At 34.4% G+C, this 22,086-nt stretch overlaps 1 protein-coding gene across 1 annotated transcript; it reads left to right on the forward strand.

Annotated features, from left to right (window-relative positions):
• Nucleotides 1-5,391: 5,391 nt before the first annotated feature.
• LOC110446337 (G2/M phase-specific E3 ubiquitin-protein ligase-like) lies at nt 5,392-21,531 on the forward strand. Its single transcript, XM_021491451.1, has 14 exons — nt 5,392-5,509; nt 7,224-7,343; nt 9,019-9,132; nt 10,242-10,396; nt 11,194-11,229; nt 11,749-11,835; nt 13,660-13,779; nt 14,233-14,273; nt 15,331-15,423; nt 16,185-16,412; nt 16,743-17,010; nt 18,495-18,649; nt 19,247-19,485; nt 20,937-21,531. Exons 1-14 carry the CDS (start codon nt 5,392-5,394, stop codon nt 21,182-21,184), a joined length of 2,022 nt encoding a protein of 673 aa, XP_021347126.1. The 3' UTR covers nt 21,185-21,531.
• The last annotated feature ends 555 nt before the right edge of the window (nt 21,532-22,086 follow it).

Here is a 22,086-nt window from a genome sequence, read left to right on the forward strand (position 1 = left end):
CCCAAAAGAATTTAAAAAACTCACTTGTATAGCCATCAGAACCAGGTGATTTAAAGTTTTTCATGTTTTTTAAAGCAAAAAGTAGTTCTGTTTCTGTTAATTCTCCTTCAAGGCTTGAACGTTGATCATCAGTTAATTTAACAAACTCTAGACCATTTAACAAATTATTTAGATTAACATTTTCTATGTTATCAGAGTGGTCACGATCAGGATATAACTGTTTGTAAAAATTCATTGTTTCTGCAAGCAGTTGTTTGTACAGGTAGATATTAGTACGTCTAATAGTTTTTTGGAATTGAATGATTTTTTTTTACTTTAATGAAACTTTATTCTGGTATTCTGGATGTACTCACTTGAGAATGGAATAACTTTGTGTATTCTGAGAATGAGATTTATAACTTTGAATGTTGTTTCATATTGTTCTGAGCAATTTCTATTATATTGTTGTATTTTTGTTCATCATTTGTAACTGATTGCATTTTTGGCATATCTGATATATATATTTTTTTTATAGTAATATTTCACTTTAATAATTTGCAATTTGATAGTTTGACAGTAGGAAATATTCTTATGCAAAATATTCCTTTAAAAGGAATTGGCCCAGAATTTGTCATTGATGTCTCCAGGCTGTATAGAGAATGTATGATTCCATGCTGTATGCATACAAATCCAGTTATTTTGTGATATGAAATTGGAAGTTTGAGAAGTATGAATGGTAATACATGTAGTAATCAATGGCTCAGGATCTTGTACCACATTAGTAATGAATAAGATACTTAGTACTTGATAAACCATGGGTTATATTGAGGAGTATTGCTTACTCAATTATGCTAACATATAAGCTCCATTAATACATTCATAACATTGTAGAACAAAGTTTCTTTCCTATTCTATCGTGAATTTTGAAACCAAAGACCAGAGACCAAATTTAAGGTTCTTTATACAATACCATAGGATTGTCTCCCTTGTCTCTCAATGAGCAGTTTTGTTTGCTACTAGTCATTTTATACTTTAATTGTATTGTACGACGATAGAAGTCTTTATTTGATTGGTTCGATGTGTTGATTTTCTAATTAATCCGTTCTTCATATTACTCCTTAAAAATTTTGATTGAAAAATTTTGTTTTATGGGCGGATGTTATGTATATGCTATACATAATGTGCACACTAGCTACTCTGGAAGGGGAAGTAACTCTAAAGTATGTGGTGTGTGTTTATTGTAACTCTTCTTTTGAGGAGGCAAATTTGGAAGAGTAAGAAATGATTAAAGAAGGAGCACATGTTAGACACGTTTCCAGTTGGTTATTTTCTATATAAAACCGGAAAACTGTTGACGTGACGTAACACGTGGACGTCCCGCACGAGGTTGATCACCGACGTGGCCAAACTGTTGATGTCGTCTCCACAAATCCCGGATTGTGTTTCGATGGACATGAAAACGTGTAGAGACAACGGCTTGGCCCATACTAGCTTGAAGGATACCAATAATCCGGAGGCGGTCATTTTCATTGAGCCTCGGCAAAGCATTACTCAAATTAAAACGTTATAATGCTGCTTTTACTGTTCACTGGTCTCAATAGTCCGAATTATTTTGACGTTTATCGACTTTTTTCATATCGGTCTGTCGTCGATTAACGTCAGAACTCCGGCCCTCTATAATATGCGGGAAATATGCGACCCGCGCCCGGAGCGCACTTCAAACTGATATTTTAGAAACAAATCGTCACTTTCACACACATGACGCACATGGATCAAAAGATCTATTCTTTATGCACTAGGTGGTATCAATAACACATTTCAAAGATCATTACGAAAAGTATTTTCCAACGTTTTCTATACCAACCCATGTTTTTAATGATAATTAGGCCATGAGCAATGTCACATGACTTGACGAGATCTCGCGTTACCAAAGGTATTTCCAAAAGTTATGATGTAGGCTGGCGAGATTTTAGTCACGTGGCATTAGAAGGCAGGGCTATCAAAAAACTAGAGTAAAACAGAGTAAGTTTGAATAAATACGTTTTTAGTGACTGTATTGGTTGTTTGAGGCATGTTATGTATGTTTATTTTGTGCATAAAGAATAGATATTTCGATCCATGTGCGACATGTGTGTGAAAGTGACGATTTGTTTCTAAAATATCAGTTTGAAGTGCGCTCCGGGCGCGGGTCGCATATTTCCCGCATATTATAGAGGGCCGGAGTTCTGACGTTAATGGACAACAGACCGATATGAAAAAAGTCAATAAAACGTCAGAATAATTCGGACTATGGTCTCAACAGAGTGACCCAATAGTTGAAAAATAAACTTTCATTGTCGAAATGGTTGGCTGACGAGGAAAACGCGCAAACTGGTGAAAGCCTATAGAGAGCAAACTGCACGTGAAAAACTGACACACGGATAGTGTGTATGTGTCATACTCGGTCATGTGTTTGAATTTTCATATATATACAGTTGGAAATACGTGTTTTATAACAATTCTCCGTATGCAAAGTTTCTTTTTTCCGCTAGTATACGAACCTTCATATATATATAATACCCTCATCATCATACATTAGGTACATAAATACATACCTTCCTATATATAATACCCTCATCATCATCCATTAGGTACATAGATACGAACCTTCATATATATGTAATGCCCTCATCAGCATCCATTAGGTACATAAATACATACCTTCATATATATATAATACCCTCATCATCATCCATTAGGTACATAGATACGTACTTTTTATGAATAATACACTCATCATGACATCATATAAAACATCTCGCTCAGTACCCTCACATTCATGATACCCTAATCAGCATAAACACATATCGATAGCAGTACCCTCACATTTGTCAAAACCCCACCAGCACGGAAACATATCGATATCGTTACCCTCAATGTCGTCATACCCTCACAAGCATAGAAACATATCGATATCGGTACCCTCATATTCTTAATACCCTCACCAGCATAGAAACATACAATTAACGGTACCCTCAATGTCGTCACACCCTCAATAGCATAGAAACATATCGATATCAGTACCCTCAATTTCTTAATATCCTCAAGAGCATAGAAACATATCGATATCAGTACCCTCACATTCGTAATACCCTCATTAGCATAGAAACATATCGATATCAGTTACTTCACATTAATTTTACCCTCAATAGCATAAAAACATATCGATATCAGTTCTCTCACTTTCATGATACCCTTATCAGCATAAAAACATATCGATATCAGTTACCTCACATTAATTTTACCCTCAATAGCATAGAAACATATCGATATCAGTACCCTCAATTTCTTAATATCCTAACCAGCATATACATATATCGATTTCAGTTCCCTCACATTCCTAATACCCTAATAAGCATACAAACATATCGATATCAGTTCTCTCACTTTTATGATACCCTTATCAGCATAAAAACATATCGATATCAGTTACCTCACATTAATTTTACCCTCAATAGCATAGAAACATATCGATATCAGTACCCTCAATTTCTTAATATCCTACCAGCATATACATATATCGATTTCAGTTCCCTCACATTCCTAATACCCTAATAAGCATACAGACATATCGATAGCAGTACCCTCACATTCGTCATACCGTAATCAGCATAAAAAGATATCGACATCAGTTACCTCACATTAATTATACCTGCAATAGCATAGAAACATATCGATATCAGTACCCTCACATTCGTAATACTCTCACTAGCATAGAAACATATCGAAATCAGTACCCTCACATTCGTAATACCCTCAACAGCATAAAAACATACAAATATCGGTAACCTCAATGTCGGCATACCCTTCAAGCATAGAAACATATTGATATCGGTACCCTCACAATTGTAATTCTCTCATCAGCATAGAAACATATTGATATCGGTACCCTCCCATTTGTAATACCCTCACCTGCATTGAAACATACAAATATCAGTACCCTCAATGCCGCCATACCCTTCAAGCATAGAAACATATCGATATCAGTATCCTCACATTTGTAATACCCTCAAGAGCATAGAAACATATTGATATCGGTACCCTCACATTTGTTATACCCTCAAGAGCATAGAAACATATCGAAATCAGTATCCTCACATTCGTAATACCCTCATCAGCATAGAAGCATATCGAAATCAGTACCCTCAAATTCGTTATACCCTCAACAGCATAGCAACATCGATCGTTATCAGTACCACCACATTCGTCATACCCTCATCAGCATCAACCTAACATTTGTAATACCCTCACCAGCAAAGACAAATATCGTTATCAGTACCACCACATTCGTCATACCCTCATCAGCATCAACCTAACATTTGTAATACCCTCACCAGCAAAGAAAAATATCGATATCAGTACCCTCACATTCGTACTACCCTCACCAGCATAGAAACATATAGATATCAGTATCGTCACATTTGTAAAACCCTCATCAGCATATCGGTACCCCCACATGTGCAATACCCTTTATTGTTTATCCGCATTGATTTGACTTGTATCTAGTCCGAATTATTCTGATGTTTTATCGACTTTTTTTATATCAGTCTGGCGTCGATTGACGTCAGAACCCCGACCCTCTATAACATGCGGGAAATAAGTGACCCGCGCCAGGGTCACTCTTCAAACTTATATTTTAATTGTGTCGCTCAACCAGACTCATGTTGCCTTCGCAAGCTCCGCCGAACAGAGATTCTGGTCAAACCCAGTGCTTTCGTTTTGTGACATCATAACGAGGCTTACCAGAATTCTGGTAAATGTTTTCATTTGTCAAAGGTTGACACACCCTTTTCAACTTTTGAAGTCAGAATTTGACTGGCGCAAAATTTCATTGAATATTTTAATTCATGAAAAAATTACCTGTACATGCATTCCTGAAGTATCCATGATTTCACTTTTAAAGAGAAAAATGTAAGAAAATGCTTCAAAAAGAATGATTTCATGTATTTTCATTGGATATTTTACAATAATTCATAAATCTAACAAGGCTAATGATGCAAATCAAGCGAGATTACCCGAGTGAGAACCTGTAGGTTTTTTAATTGAGTACAGGTAAAATCTCACTTGCTTTGCATGCTTTTTTCCAACCTCAGTCAACCTTGTTGGCTTTGTGCTCAGTTATGATTTATTCAGTGGAAATATATGGCATTATTCTGGAGAATTGACATTTTTGGGTGGTTTTTTTTTCTCGATAATAGTGAATACACGGATACTTAAAAAATGCATGTACAGGTAAGTTTTTTCATTAATTTCCTTATTCTTTGAAATGTTTTAACGCCGTTGACATAACGTCCAGAAACGAAAGTAAAAGCACTGCCCTCTGGTGATTGTATTTCTAAAGTACNGAAGCTCGAGGCGGCAATATGTTCAAAGATGTCGGAAAGAGTGGCTGAGATGGCGGCTGCCGCGATCAACGTCTTGTCACGACCTCCTACTCGAGCAAATACCATATTTGAACGAACATTAGGCATGTTGTCATCGACACGTGCGAGTGAGTAAAACATTGTCATAGTCCGAAACAAATGTACTAGCTGCGATCACGTAAGAAATACTATCAACAGCTGGTCTGATATATTACGGTACATGTAGGCCTACTAGGTAGTGGACATGTTCATAGTAATTGGGTAAATTCTGCCGAATTTTCTGATGCTGTTGAACTTCTCTGGAATATAATATACTTTATAGTTGAGAATAAATTATACGGTCACTGATCTGTGCCATTAATTACTTCCATTTGTTCCATTCCATCAGTATTTTGATTTCTAAGGAAAATTTATGGATGCGGGCCAAAAGCCTGAACAAGTTTGTGCTCCTGATAATTTAATTAACAAACAAGTCTGGATCCTCTACCCTCTGAAACATTGACATATAATATTACATGCCCATCATACACTATACAGTCATGGACAATTATTTTCATTGTTGTTATTATTCTGTAAATTTACCCAACTTTGAAGAATACATAAATCAGGGACTTGGATATATCATACACCGTCCTATTGTCGTCACTGCCCTTTGGCCGTGCCCTCAAACGTTACAGCCATACCGTGATACTCATGAATCTCGTGAGAGGATGACATAATTTCATAAAGTCGCTCGCCGGTGTTCTATTGACTTGAATAAGTTACATACCAAAATGTATGACAAAATGCAGTTCAAGCATGTAAATAGGGAGTTTGTTTTAAAAAAATATCCCTCAAATTACCCATTTTACCTTATCCCGTTCACAAGCTTCATTCATTTTGATTATAATGTGTCTGTGCTTTCACAGGATAATCATACCCATTTTGACTAGTAAGGCCAAAGTAGTCAAAAATCCATTTTGCATAACGATCATTCCTTATACATTTTCAGCACATTTGTCTTAGTTTTGCACTCTTGAAATATACTCAATTTGAGAAGATAAATAATGATCAAAGAAAAAAATACAATTCCAATGAAGAAAGAATTCTTGACTTATTTCTGTAGTAATCTCCCAAGTTTTCTGTACAGTTATATTCCGGAGATATACAACGACGATATACATTGAGTAAAATTAGTTTAACCTATAACAGGAAGTATGAATGACATCATTCATACGGCAACGACTTTGGGACGTCTTTTTTTCCGGAATCGAAGGTGTCTGGAAGGTAAGTTTCAAAAAGTTGGAAATAATTAGAATCGCTGAAATATAAAAAAGAAGTGCATGAAAGGTACATCCAAGATAACATATGAAGTACATGTATTTATTATGGACATCTCCGTGGATTACCGATCTTGTTTATCCTTATGGGCACGACTATATGGGGCAGTCGAGGGTAATATACAATAAACCAATAAAATCTTAGAACTGAATAATAATGACGTCATATTCGGTAAATTAGCACTTAAACAAGATATTTAAGTTTAAACAATATTTTGCTGATTGCTAAACTCCACATCTAAAAAACAAAAACCAAAAAAACCCAGTAGACCCAATATTACTTACTTTAAAAGCGACCCGAAAGATTATTATGAAGAAAGAACAGGTAATTAATGAAAAATATGGATATTAGGTGGGTAGAGTAGCCAGCACAGCTGAAAAGTAAATTCAATCTAACAAGGGACTTTGCATTAAGTACTGTAACTGAGGAAATGATAGTAAAATATTTGAAAAAAATTTCTTGTTCAATGTTTGATTATATTACGATTAATGCATTGATACAGACTCTTTACCTTGACTTTAGATAACCGGAAACGGGGTAGAAACCCCAAGACATGCAGTTGGCATGTGTTTTTGCTGAACAAAGCCTATGAATACCTGCCACCAACAACAGAGCTGGATAGGTTAAATAGAAACCTGCTGGGTAAGTCAATTCTAACAATTTGTGACACTCTGTTAGCATTCTAGTAATAAACAGCTTGGAGTCAAATGGGAAAATATTTATTATTTTCAATTTGGTTTTACAAAAATCTTTCCTGTCTTAGTTGGCTACATGTTCATGATATGTACATGACATTTTTTGTGATGTTTCTGCTAAATCGCCCTTCCTCCATTCATAAACAATCCTTGGTACCTGAAGGATCTTTCTCAAATTCCGTAGGTATGTTCCTGTTGTTTTAAAATGATAAAGAGAAAAAGTGCAGAAAATATCAGTCTTACATAGACCTGATAAAGATAATTCAAATGTGGGTACAAAGATCCCTCTTAGATAACTTGTTTATTATTTTTTGAATTATATGTGATATGTAATTATTAAGTTTTTTCTTTTATTCCAGTTTCACTTTATGTTTTGCAGAGTTTGCCAGCTTGACCAGTGACAACATTTTCCCCTTGTTTTAATACATTTTTTTTTCTTTTAGTTTATTTTGTTTACCTCCTTTTTCATTTTGATAACCATGGTTTATTTGGTTCTGATCATTACAATTCACATCTAGTGATCACTGGGTTCGATTCCCAGGGACCATCTAATTGAAACTGATTGGTAAACAATACAATCAAAAGACAAACATGTATTTAGTTTCATAACAGAAAAGTTTTTGGATATAAGCAATTTCGGAAGTCAATTTTTAAGTTTAATAAAATGAATACAATGAGGATCTGCTGGAGCCTAGAATGTCTCACTGATGTCTTCATATAACTGATAACAGATATTTGAAGTATTTGAAGGTATAAAAAAAAACCAAAAAACCAAGAAGTAAAAGTCAAGGCAGGTTGTTACTGTTATTATCAATACAACTGTATTTTTAGACCACCATCTGAAGATGAATATGGTAGGCTTTTCAAATCGCCCTTCATTCATCGTCTTTTGTCCACGTTATAGCTATTTCTCGAAAAGTACCAGAAGAATCTCTTTCAGATTTTAAATAAAGCTTATCCTTGGTCCATAGTGGTTCATAATTTAGTTTTTAGATGATTAAAACAATAGGCAGCCATTTTTAATTTTGATATTGGAAGTTTGTTATCGCTATTGCCCAGAAAGTTTGTCACAGATCTTCCTCACATGTAAAGGTTATCCTTAGTTGAGCTAAAAGATAGCCATCTTAAATTTTGACAAATAAAATAACTGATCTCTCTTTCTCAGGAAGTACATCATGGATTTTTTTTAAAACAATTACATTCCATATGTGTGTTCATGATCAAATTTCAACAAATGAGGTGGCTAATAGGCAGTCATCTTTGATTTTGACAATTAAAGCTGGTCATTACTATTTCTGTCTTTTAAAAATTATGCAGAGCTATTTGTAGGCTAATCCTTACCTCTAGTTGTTCAAGTTCAATTTTGGGGGCTGATCAGAACAAGAAGATTACTGTATGAAGAGGAGAAAAGTACAGAAAAGATCTGATACACTGATACATACAACCAATTTGATATGGCTATTAGCATCATGCACTGGTGGGCGCCAAAATCCCTGAGATATCTTGAGTTAAAAATGAACTATTATGAAACAATATTGAATCAGGATGGTTTACGGAGTAACTATTACTATTTTGATCATTGTCAAAAATGTATTTAACCTTTGAATTTGAATGAATCACAGGATCACCAATGTCTGAAAGACCTGGCCTTTTGGAAACAATGAAGAAGAAGTCAGAGTTTTCACTCAATATAACTATGGAAGAGTTAGAAGACCAGCTTATAGCAAAATACCCTGGTACATAAAATAATACTTTATATGTGGAAAGGTGGGGAAGGGTATATTAATATATTTTTGTTTCATCTGTCACACTTTTTGTCATCACTCTAGCAGCTGTATTGACTAACAGATTTAATTTTAATGAAACTTTAAAGGTGTGTTCGCATGGACAATTTTGAATACTAGTAGTATCAGCTTGATCAATCAATATCATTGCTACTTAACTGCGTCAATATTTCACTTTAAACAACTTCTTCTGAATAACCAATAGGTCCAGGCTGATGATATTTGGCCAGTAACATGCTGGGATGAAGGGCTACTAAGTTTGTTCAAATCAATGACCTTGACCAACTTTCAAGGTCACAGGGGTCAAATGTCTTAAAATCTTCAAACAACTTCTTTTCAATAACCAAAAGGCTCAGGGTACTGAAATTGGGCCTGTAGCATGCTGGGATGAAGGACTACAAAGTTTGTTCAAATGAATTACCTTGACCCACTTTCAAGGTCACAGGAGTCATTTGTCTTAAAATCTTCAAACAACTTCTTCTCAATAACCAAAAGGTCAAGGGTAGGCTTTATAATCATGATATCAAGTTGTGTTTAACGAGTTGGAGACTGATCTTTCGATTACTTGTTTTCTTCAAACAGTTAGAAAATTTAACATTGACATTGTAGTGAAAGGTGAGATTTTTAGCATTATAGTCATGTTATATGGTTATGTTTCCTCAAAAAAAAAATTGATTCAACTATTTTTGCTGAATTATTGCCCTTTGCTTTTTCAGTACTGGAATCTTGTCCAGAGATCTACAGTTTTCTATCAATTTTATGAAACTTACTAAGCTTTATAATCATGATATCAAGTTGTGTTTAATGAGTTCGAAACTAATCTTTTGATTAAACTGTTAGAAAATTAAACGATTGATAGCATGCCAGCTAGCCACTCTTAAGGTGATGCAAATTTTATTTAAATGCAAGATAGTATATAACGCTATATGGCATTCAACGGCGTATATTGTTCCGCCCTGCGGTACTCTTGTTGTGCTATATTTAATGACTGCAAATATAGCGAAATTGATTCCCGTACAAAAATCACCAACTTTACAGTTGTCAATTTCCTCCAAATGCAGATGTTCCTTTAGCCAGAATAGGATTCCATCTGGCAAGGGTCAATGAAGGGAAAAAAATTGAAGTCATACGGGCAAATACAGTTGATGGAGTGAGACACCTTGTGAAAAATGGAAAGTTATGGCTTATTCCAAAGCGGGAAATTTCCTTGCCTCTGGTAAGTGAACCCAATTAAATTGTTTTAACTTCTTCTCAGTAACCAAAAGGCCTATGGTGATGATATTCGGCCACAAGCATACTTGAATGAAGGGCTACCAAGTTTGTTCAAATAAATGACCTTCATTCATTTTCAAGGTCACAGGGGTTAAATATGTTAAAATTTTTAAACAACTTCTAAATAACTGAGAGGCCTAGGGTGACGATATTTGGCCAGTAACATGCTGGGATGAAGGGCTACCAAGTTTGTTCAAATAAATGAACTTCATTCATTTTCAAGGTCACAGGGGTTAAATATGTTAAAATTTTTAAACAACTTCTAAATAACTGAGAGGCCTAGGGTGACGATATTTGGCCAGTAACATGCTGGGATGAAGGGCTACCAAGTTTGTTCAAATAAATGAACTTCATTCATTTTCAAGGTCACAGGGGTTAAATATGTTAAAATTTTTAAACAACTTCTAAATAACTGAGAGGCCTAGGGTGACGATATTTGGCCAGTAACATGCTGGGATGAAGGGCTACCAAGTTTGTTCAAATAAATGAACTTCATTCATTTTCAAGGTCACAGGGGTTAAATATGTTAAAATTTTTAAACAACTTCTAAATAACTGAGAGGCCTAGGGTGACGATATTTGGCCAGTAACATGCTGGGATGAAGGGCTACCAAGTTTGTTCAAATAAATGAACTTCATATTAATATAGATTCACACGATTAGAATTGTGCAATAAACATTTTAATTCGAATTTGAATTGAATAATATCATGCTTAGATTCATTGTAGTTATTATATTTCAGTCTGAGAATGCGGATGATAGTGTTGCTAATGAAGAGGTGAGATAATCTGTTAAGATTTTACAAAATTGGCGTTTCATCTCTGTATAAAGATCATCTAAACCAGCCATTCCCTCATTTTCAATTATTTTCCATATATAAATTGCGTTAAACAATTTTCTTTTGATTATGGTATGGTGCAGAATAAGTCGTCTGTCAACTTTTAATGTCTTCTAGAAAAATATAAGCAAGTTGGTAATAATTATTTTATAATATAATTGGCCAGTTAAGGTACCTGTGATAGAGTGCTATAAAGTTTTCTCATATAAATGACCTTGATTTTCAAGCTCACTGGGGTCAAATATCTTCAGAGTATCCCAGTGACTCTTGTGCTCATTAAACTGAAAGCAGCACCACTGTAATTTAGTAAGACTTGTATTACACTTGGCCAATGCAAAAGGTTTTGGAAAATAGAAATATGACTTAATAAACACACACACACACACACACACACACACACACATTTATACAATATTATATATTACAATGTATATGTGCTTGTGTTTACAGATTTCACAGTCTAGAGATACAGAATTGTGTGAACTCGACAATGTGACAGAAGGAGCTGATAACAGAGAAGGAGCTGACAGAGCTAGGGCAGGAGAGGTAATCAGTGCATGAAGTAATAGAAATTATCATATTTTGTTTTAAAACTTCAAACATTGAATTGAAATTTCCAATATACTTATAATATGTGCTATTTGGAAAAAAATATTGTTTGTCTAAAAGATTTTTTTTGTCCGAACAACTTTTGCTAAACTTGTGAACTAACTTCAATGAATCTACACAGGAATATTAAGGACCAAATGTTAATACACATGCACTTTGTTTTTTGGAAATATTTGTTGCCATGGTAATCTGTTCACTACCCACAGGTATTTATATGCCCGTCAAGTTGGACAGGAGTATTACGGTATGGCGTCGTCCATCTGTCCGGCATATATAAACTTTTGTTTATTCAGAGATGAACTCCCTAGATTTTTATGCATTATAATCATGATATGTAGTTGTTTCCTTGAACGGCATTTTGATTCGACAATTTTTGCCTAAGATATTGCCCTTTGTTGGTAGGATTTATAATCATGATAAAAGTTGTTTCCCCTGGGAGGCATTTTGATTCGACTGTTTTTGCAAAAGTTATTGCCCTTTGTTTATTTTCAGTACTTAAATCTTGTCCAGAGGTCTCCTCCTACAGTTTTTTACCGATTTCATTGAAACTTAATCGGCTTTGTAATCATGATATGTAGTTGTGTGTAAAGAGTTGGTTGATGAAATGGAGACTAATCTCTGGTTACTTGTATTCCTCAAACTGTAAGAAAATTAAACATTGACTTTGTATTAATAGTGAAAGGTGAGGTGTATAGCATGCAAGCTAACAACTCTTAAAGTGATGCAAATCTTATTTCAATGCAAGATAGTATATAGCACTATATATTTTATTATACCGAGTGTCATGTTTAGGTGTTTCACCACTTCACCATTTTTAACAAACGCATCGCCAGTAGTCGACAAACGTTTCAGAAAAGTTTTCACTGGGATGAACCAGGGGCGCATTCATTCGGCGCATGTAACAATTTTTGGATTAACACCCTGGCACTGGGACGAACCGTGCAAGCATACGTTTGGCGCATGTGATATTTTTTGGAATAACACCCTGTCTTCTTTATCTTTGTAAAACGAGCAAGTAACATTTAAAATGTTCACATCTTTCTCAACCAATCAGATTACGAGATTTTAACAGAAGGTATAATAATACATGATATTCAACAGGTGTATATATCGTTGGTACTCTTGTTTAATGAAGGCCCATAGCCCTTTGATCAATTTCATTTCATGATCATTCAGACTTGGTCGAATCACAGGTACTCACCTTGTCTGTCAACAAACTCAATATATAATCAATAATATATTAATTGAGTGTGTTGACATACGAGGCGAGTACCTGTGGTCAAAAGGTGTCGCTAATGGAAGCCTATAATTTGACACATTTGTTGTTTCCAAAACCATTACTATGAAGACAATAATATGACTCGTCAAAATGATATATTGTCTGATTTTGATAAAAATTGGTATAAATGATTTTGTCAGGAGAGACAATACAATGGAACAATTTTGAAATTAAGTTGTGCAAATGAGCAGTGGGGGGTCGCTGTTAATTATCTGACGAGAATCTTGGTTATTTATTCCAGAAGATTAGGCTTTTCTGAGATTTGAACTTGTTGACATGGTGGCAGTTGACATAGCGTATGACAATCATGAAATTGAAATGCCTGTTTTTTTCAGTTTATTCAAAACAAGTAAAAATGTGAATATCAGCACTGAATTGTTAAATGTACCAGGTACTTAAGTTTACAGTCCATATAACAACAACTTGGGTGATACATAATCATGTTGCCCTGATAATGCTTAAATGAATTCTTTATTAATAAGGATCAGAGTGAGGATGACTTTGTTGTTCCCCCATTAAGAAGACTGCGTCGTAGAGTAGGAACACGCAGGGCAGCTATTAGATGTCGTAATACTGTTGCTGAGTATGCAGCAGCTGTACATGTAAGCACTCTTTTGAGACTAAATTCTTTTCAGGCGAACAGTATTTCTTTTGTAGAGGATTCACAGTCTGTCTGTATTTTCTATGTAATATAAATTATAGTAAGTATGTATTGATAATTGCCTGGCAGATTTGACTATTTTATAAATTTCTTTGATCTCTCTTTAGCTGTTGCATCTTATTATATATTTATGTATAATGACTCCTTACTCTATCTAGTTGCTTTATTAAAGTTGCTCAAACTTTAAACTTGAAATGAAAACATGAGAATTGATAAGTTGACTTCTGTAAACATATTCATTTTGGCACACTCAAATTTCAGAGCCAAACTAAATTTAAACAGATTAATGCAATCATAAAAGCAATGTAAATAAAGTTCTGCTTCAAGATTGGTATAGCTTCTGAATATGGCTTCCTATGAATTAATCTCAATTTCTTTATCTTTCATATGAAAGCGAAGAATTCCTGAAAACAGTAGTTCTACACAGAATTTGATGTAAGTAAGCTATAGTAGTAACAATTAATCATAGATTAGCTTTTGCCAAGTTGTCTTCACTCCACTACCTGGTAATGTATGAAAAATGTAGTCAGAAGCAGAAGAAATCAAAGACTATTTGATACATCCCTAAAACATTTGCTTTGATGAGTTAATAATGGTATTAAAAAAAATAGTTTATCACATAATCGGCCTGTTATCCTGTGAATTTGTCAGTGTAATATGTTTGCATATTTCACTAGTGTAATATACCCTGGAGTGTTTTTCATTGGCTGTGTCAGTCAGAAATTGATTGTCACATTATAATATGGACAATGACGTGACATCATGAATTGTTAATGGCACAACAAAATGCCTCTCCTGTTTGATTATGCCCTTCACACTTTGACTATAAAACCTGCCGGAATGGACGTTTTCTGAGTTATGTGATAAAAAGTATCTTAAATTCGTTTTCATTTCATATGAGATTTTATGAAACTTGTCTCGAAATTTTAATTTTTGCTTGCCAAGGCTTGCAAAAATTAAAACTTCTAAGACTCGTTTCATAAAATCTCAATTGAAGTGAAAACTCATTTTAGATCCTTTATTTATTTATAAGCAATTTTTAATAATATATTAGGTGATCTGATTGATTTGGTCTGGATGCCTAAAGCCATTGTGTTTTGTCTTTTCAATTTTTAAACTTCTTCTCAATTCAAACAGTACCATATAATAAGGCACCTTTTCACCGGCACACAACATGCATAGAACCAGTAGATATATATGTTACTGTAATAGCCCTGAGATGATCCTGATAAAGTTTCATCATATTTTGGGTCAGTCTGAAATTCAAGATGCCCATTACTCATTATATTGAAAAAAACCCACTTATTCCACTGGTTTTATTGACCTCAAACTGGGTAGGGATGTTGAGGAAAGAATGCTGATAAATTGTCTTTTTAGCTTCAATAGTCAGAAGTGGCCCTTATAAACACGATTAAACAATCAAGGTTTCTATAGAAACATGGGCCTTTTGTCAATGATACACTGGAATTTTAAAATGTATTTGTTGTTTCAGTTCCACAAGTAATGAATATATAGAGGTCCTCGACAGCGAAGATGAGGAATTGCAGCAGGTCTTAGATGCCAGTTCAATGGAGATAATTAATCAGTAATTATTTGTCTATAAAATTATATATAAATTTCAGGATCAAAACCACCATTCCTAAATCCTATGGCATAACTTATTAGAAATATTGGAAATCTCAGAGACTGATCTTGGTATCCACCATCTTATGAGCTTTAATGGTTCTATGTAATTTGCATGGTCTTTTCTCTACTTTTCTTTTTCTGAAAAATCTGCTGTTAAGGGGAAAATATGACTGTTATGGTATATAGTGATAGCTTGACAGCCGATAGGGGTTGTGAATGGTAAAATATGTATTTGATTTGACACATGTTCAACAATTAGGTAAGATTAATAACTACCATATACTAAACCAGTAAAACAGTACTTAGTCTACAATATGAGTGATTGATTGTCAGTTAACATTATCACTGAGGTTTCTGGCGTGTTTAAAGCTGTGCGGTATTCATGTTGTTTGTGACATAATTTTCGCTTATGTCTGACACTCTATTTCGCGATTTTAATGTTTACGTTTTCAATTTGTAGTGAATGTAGCAAAAATTACATGCACATGAAATAAACCTGTTATATGGTATCTCATGAAATCCTTTTACTGATTTTGTTCATTTTCACATCATGGTATCATAATGTCAGGTTGATTTTAATTTTTTATTCAGATAAACAATTACAATTAATAGCATTATACAATTATTTGCTATTTTGTTTTATTGAAGCTTCATGTAGAATTAATATTGCACACCACATTGTACTGTGTGTGATATAATGCCAATGTTTTTACTTTTCAGACCTCTGACTCCAGAAACTGGTAAATCTTTTTCTGACCTACTGTTAGAGTATCAAGGAAAAGTGAATCTGTTTGACACACAGGAAATCATCATTTCTAGGAGAAACGTTCTCAAAAGCTGCTTTAGGGCTCTGAGGCGACCCTCGTTTGATCTGAATTGTAAACTATATGTGAAATTCAGCGGGGAAATGGGGATGGACCATGGTGGGCCCAGGAGAGAGTTGTTTAGGTACATGTAATTCATTATGAACAAATCCACCATGCACATCTATAAATTTAGTTCATATATAAAATAAGTTGAAATAAATGGTAAGATTTCTTTACCAGTGTGCATATTGGAAAATAAGGTTTTATGACTATCATCCAATAAAAAATTGGAGACTTGCTTAAAGGTTGACAAACTGTAATGGCCCATGCATCTACATGATACACATCCAAAAATATGCATTGTCCATGCTAAAGCATAATTTTATTGGCAAGTAATATGTTTGTAAACTGAACAATTTTCAATGAAGTTAAGCAGCAATTTAAAAGAAATAAGTTTTATTGAATTGCACAGATTGGCTGTGAATGAGCTTATGGCCTCCAGTCTCTTTGAAGGACCGGCCAATGGGAAAACCTTCGCACATAACATCCACAACTTGGATACTAAAGAATACCAATTGGCTGGCCGCCTGGTTGGTTTGAGTTTGGCCCAAGATGGTCCTGGTATCAGTTTAAATCCTGATTTATACCAGCTTATGACACGAGGACCTGATGTCAACGTTAACACAGCATTTGATCTGGATCTTATTCCAGATGAGGATGCTAGAAATAAACTAAAACAGGTACATCAATTCATTGAGTATCATATTAGAGTGGCTATTGGAACCTCAATTATTAATTCAAACATAGTAATCTTCATCTATTAAAAAAAATATCTACCCTGGTATCTAAAAGTATATTGCAAACTTTTTTATATGCCCATCAAAATATGATTGGAGGGTATATATGGCATTGTCTGTATGTCATAACTATAATTCTGTTTCATCAATATTCCTTAACTTTAAATTTTCCACAGGAATGCATTATTGGATTTAAGGAAAAAATATTGGTAAAGGAACTTTTTGTAAATTCTGTTATGCTTTCCTATGGGCAATTTTAAGTTAAGGAATATTGATGAAGCTCAGGGGTCAGAGATCTCCCCTTTAAACTTTTACCAATATCTTTGAAACTTGGTAGGGTTTGTAACCATTCGATTATGGTGGACAAAAAAACAAAAGCAAAAAGAAAATACCAATATGTAAATAGAATAATAATTCAAGGTCAAAATTGATTAAACAATGGAAAAATATTAACAAAAGAGAGATTTACACATAGAAACACAATAAGAATATGACGAGCTGTCTTTTACTTTGTTGTTGACACCTGCTATGTACATCTAGGTAAATCTTGTTTAATACAGCTATTAAAGTAATGTCATGTTCTCAGATGAGAATATGATTAACAACAACAAAAACCATGCAGCAGACATACCAAAGCATTAACCCCATCTATCTTCATATTGAGCAAGGAAAAACAACATTTCAAAATGAGATCTTGGTGACAGCCATAACACGTTTCCCACAGTCTACATCAACCTGCATTTCTCATGTGTTGTAAGTTTATCTTTTAGCTGTTGACATCTTACACAGACATAGTGTCATTGGGAACTATATTGAATGAAGAATGACATGTGAACATTGTAGGTTGGGAAAGCAGGAATGTTACTGCATCTATAAAAGAAAAATCACAAGTCTAAAGTAACAAGACATTAATTCAGAGAGTTACATTCCCAAACCTAATGTGAATAATATGCAAAGAATGCACAGATCATGAATTTGTGTTGGAACTAATTCTACACACTGATTGTTTGAATGACCCACAGCACTCAAATTGCGGTTGGTGGTATCAATGTGAATGAATTCAAGAACATTAATGATCTTAGTAAGCACTATCAGAAGTTCAATGCAAGTAAACCCTAAGTAAGAAGTTCAAGTGACAAGAAGAGCAGCAAATCAGGCCCAGACAAACTATTTCTTTGATGTAGGTCAAAGGACAAAATGTAGGTCAGAGTGACCTACCTTTGGTACATGACACACCACCTCACCTAGGAAAACCCATGACCCAAGTATGAAGTTCCAGTGACAAGTAGTGTAGGAGATAGAGCCCGGACAAGATAATGTGCAGAAGGACTGAAGCTAGAGACGGAGGGATGGAAGGATTGACGCCCCCCACCGGAACTGGTGGGGGGGGACTAATAAAATAAATAAAAGTAAATATCTTATTATAGCTGAAGGAAGTTCGCAATGCTGACGAGATGGACACCTTTCTGGCAGCAAATGGTGAGTGGATGCTGGGGCAAGGTTTCACCAATACATGGAGGTTGAAGTTTACCGAGGTCAACAGAGCAGTGGCTACCCTCATAAAGCAACTAATTTTCTACAGGTAAAACTGTAAGCTGTATTAATGTTGCTAAATTTATGTTTCAATCTTAGACAGTTTCAGCTCAAAATGGTTGCAAATGTTTATTGATTTAATTACCTGCTTAAAAAAAGAACTTTGCAAAATGGCCTTGGTATCAAAAATGTACATTACATGTATTACAATCTGATGCCTTTAATTCTTAATATATACAATAATTAATATGAACCTTAGAAAATGTTGGAATATATGACTTGTTGTAGTGGTATAATTAGACGGATTGACTAAAATATATTGCAGTACTTTAATTAATCATTTAATCCTGTTTGAAACCAGTAGTGTTTGTATTAAGAGCTATATATCTGATGTAGACAGTTTTATTTGCTATATGACTGTATCTCTGTGATTTTGAATTCCAGTGCAGAGACTTAGAGGCTCTAGAATTGTTGCATATGATTGTGATACTTACCATATTTTACAGCATCTATTCTGCCTTCCTGTTGTTTAAGTAAAAAGTGAAAATGAAAATTGTTGTGTTGACACCTGCCTAACTACAGGATATATATACACTCACAACAAAAAATTGTACTATTTTAATATTAGCCATTATGTAATTCCCAGAACTTCAGCTGAGATAAATCAGTTCACCAGTGGTGTGAATGAAGTGTTTGGACTGTGGGATACAGTCAAAAAAGACCCTGCATGTTGGAGTGCAGTTTTCTGCACTCCTAATATTCTCTTGAGCAAAGAAAGCTTTATGGACCAATGCTCCATATCTTGGAGCTTGGCAGGGAGTAATCGTCGGCTGAAAGAAGAAGAAAGTATTTACTCTTGGGAGGTGTTCCTCCAAGACATCGGAGGTAATCATTTATGCTACATTTTAAAAGAAATTCTGTGTAAATCCTAACAAGATGTCTCACCAACAATTACACTGTTTTTAAGGAAGTATTTACCAATAATCAAAGTGTTCAATTTGTTTTCAAATGAAGATGAATGTCCTTTAAGTAAAGAGCAGTTTTATAAACTATTTACAACTGATTGATAGATCAAAGACCTGTTATATACCTGTCAATGTTATTCTCTATTGCTAAGAGGTGATATGTTAATTTGTTAACAAATGCCCCTTGGATTTAGAAAACATTCATATTTCCTAAAGTTACATCATGACTAGCTGATCAGTCTTTTAAGACCATCATCAGATGTTGGGCAGTTCACATTGCCTTTTGTCTGTGATCCAGGTCTTCGTCTGCCCGTTAGCAATTCTAGTTATCACTATTCTTCTTGAGAAGACCTTTCCCATTTGAGGTTCTGTTGCAAGAACAATACAATTTTAACCATGATCCAATCTGATAAACAACTTTGTAGCTATGTAAGAGACAACCATGTATAGTGATAACAATCCAAAACAGTTTGTTTTCAAGATTGTGTAACTTTTTATTCCGCTACATATTTCAGCTTATTATTTGAGGCAGATCATACTCATAAAAACATGAAATTAAATGACAGAAAACAACACCATTTAAACAGTTTTTTAGCCCACCATCATCAGATAATTTATACAAGGAAAGAAGAGAAAAATACAGAAAAGTTTAAACTTACATAGAACCAATATTAACAGCAATACAGTGGTGGGTGCTAAGATCTTTCTGGGATGCCTTGTATTGATGTATGGATGCTTTTATACATGTACATGGGGGTAATGGCCCTGTGGCCTTACTGAAGGCGGTTTGTCATGCGCCAAAAGTAGGTCACTTTCACCTTCATTTTAACTACCTCAAAGAAAAGAGTATGTATGGGCTCAATCTCCTACACACTGGTCACTGGAGCTTCATACTTAGGTCATGAGTGAACCTAAGTGAGACAGTGTTTCATACATTTTAACCTCATTCACATTTGTACTACCAAATGTAATTAAATAATGAAATGAATATTTTTTCACATTCGGTAGGGAACCTGTAAATCTCTAATTAGCTGCATTTTCTTGTTTTCAATATAGCCTGTTAGCATTTCAGTGCTCGATCAGTAAGATTTAACAATCAATGATAAAAAGATCATTTACAGTGGTATCCACAACAAAATGCTTACATTCCAGTTTAAAGAAAAATCTGAACCAAAGCCTTTGAGCTGTTCTACTTGAATTCTAGAGAGAAGAATATCCATCATACATACTTACATGTTTGACTCTATCGTAACTTTGTGTGATATTGCAACTGTTATTCTTTTAATTCCGTTACATATGAAGTTAATTCTGATGTTGTCATCAGATTGCATAATTATTATCTGTAATAACAAATCAATGTACATGTTTCAGAAAAAACTGTCCCCCTGACATTTGAAGAGCTGTTAGTTTTTTGCACTGGAGCCGACAAAATTCCTCCTGCTGGATTTCCCAGCAAAATCTCAATAATGTTTTATGAAGTTGACGCTGAGGAAACTCGCCTTCCCTCAGTATCAACATGTGCACTGCACCTAAATCTGCCACGTGGATCAACTCCTGAAAATTTGACTTCATTATTTCTTCGGGCTGTAAAGGAGTCTGAGGGCTTCGGTAAAATTTGATATTTAAAAACTGCCAGAGTCAATATGAACAATGATCATTCCTATGAAGGCTGCAATTTTATAATATGTGAGATGGTATCTATAGGAACATTTATCATTCCTGTGAAGGCTGCAATTTTATAATATGTGAGATGGTATCTATAGGAACAATGAACATTCCTGTGAAGGTTGCAATTTTATAATATGTGAGATGGTATCTATAGGAACAATGAACATTCCTGTGAAGGCTTCCATTTTTTAATATGTGAGATGGTATCTATAGGTAAATTTAACATTCCTGTTAAGGCTGCAATTTTATCATATGTGAGATGGTATCTATAGGAACAATGAACATTCCTGTGAAGGCTTCCATTTTTTAATATGTGAGATGGAATCTATAGGTAAATTTAACATTCCTGTTAAGGCTGCAATTTTATCATATGTGAGATGGTGTCTATAGGGACATTTATCATTCCTGTGAAGGCTTCAATTTTATAATATGTGAGATGGTATCTATAGGAACATTTAACATTCCTGTGACGGCTTCAATTTTATAATATGTGAGATGGTATCTATAGGAACAATGAACATTCCTGTTAAGGCTTCAATTTGTGTGTTAGTACCACTTTATTAATCAATTGAAATTGAACAGAATGATTGAATTAAAAATTATCTTATGAAATGGTTTTCAATACTATTCATAGTAAATTATCAAATATTCCCTCGGAAGTGTGTTTTAAAAAAGTGGAATATTAAATTGGGCTCCTTTCATCCATGTGTCCATCTGTCTGCAGAGATTTTATGGGCTGCTATTCGAACAAGTGTCCTAGTTGTGCCATTCACAATTTTTCATTGTTAAAGATACATGTAACTACAAAGTTCTTAGTTTGATATGAAATTCACATTTTAAGCCCACCATCATT

Source organism: Mizuhopecten yessoensis, unplaced genomic scaffold (assembly GCF_002113885.1).
Source record: "Mizuhopecten yessoensis strain PY_sf001 unplaced genomic scaffold, ASM211388v2 scaffold2671, whole genome shotgun sequence".
Classification (NCBI taxonomy): Eukaryota; Metazoa; Mollusca; class Bivalvia; order Pectinida; family Pectinidae; genus Mizuhopecten; species Mizuhopecten yessoensis.

Coding starts and splice junctions, on each gene's coding strand:
- LOC110446337 (XM_021491451.1), top strand. CDS start 5,392: ATGTCGGAAAGAGTGGCTGAGATGGCGGCTGCCGCGATCAACGTCTTG. Junction 9,133..10,241: donor GCTTATAGCAAAATACCCTG/GTACATAAAATA, acceptor CTCCAAATGCAG/ATGTTCCTTTAGCCAGAATA. Junction 16,413..16,742: donor CCCAGGAGAGAGTTGTTTAG/GTACATGTAATT, acceptor TGAATTGCACAG/ATTGGCTGTGAATGAGCTTA.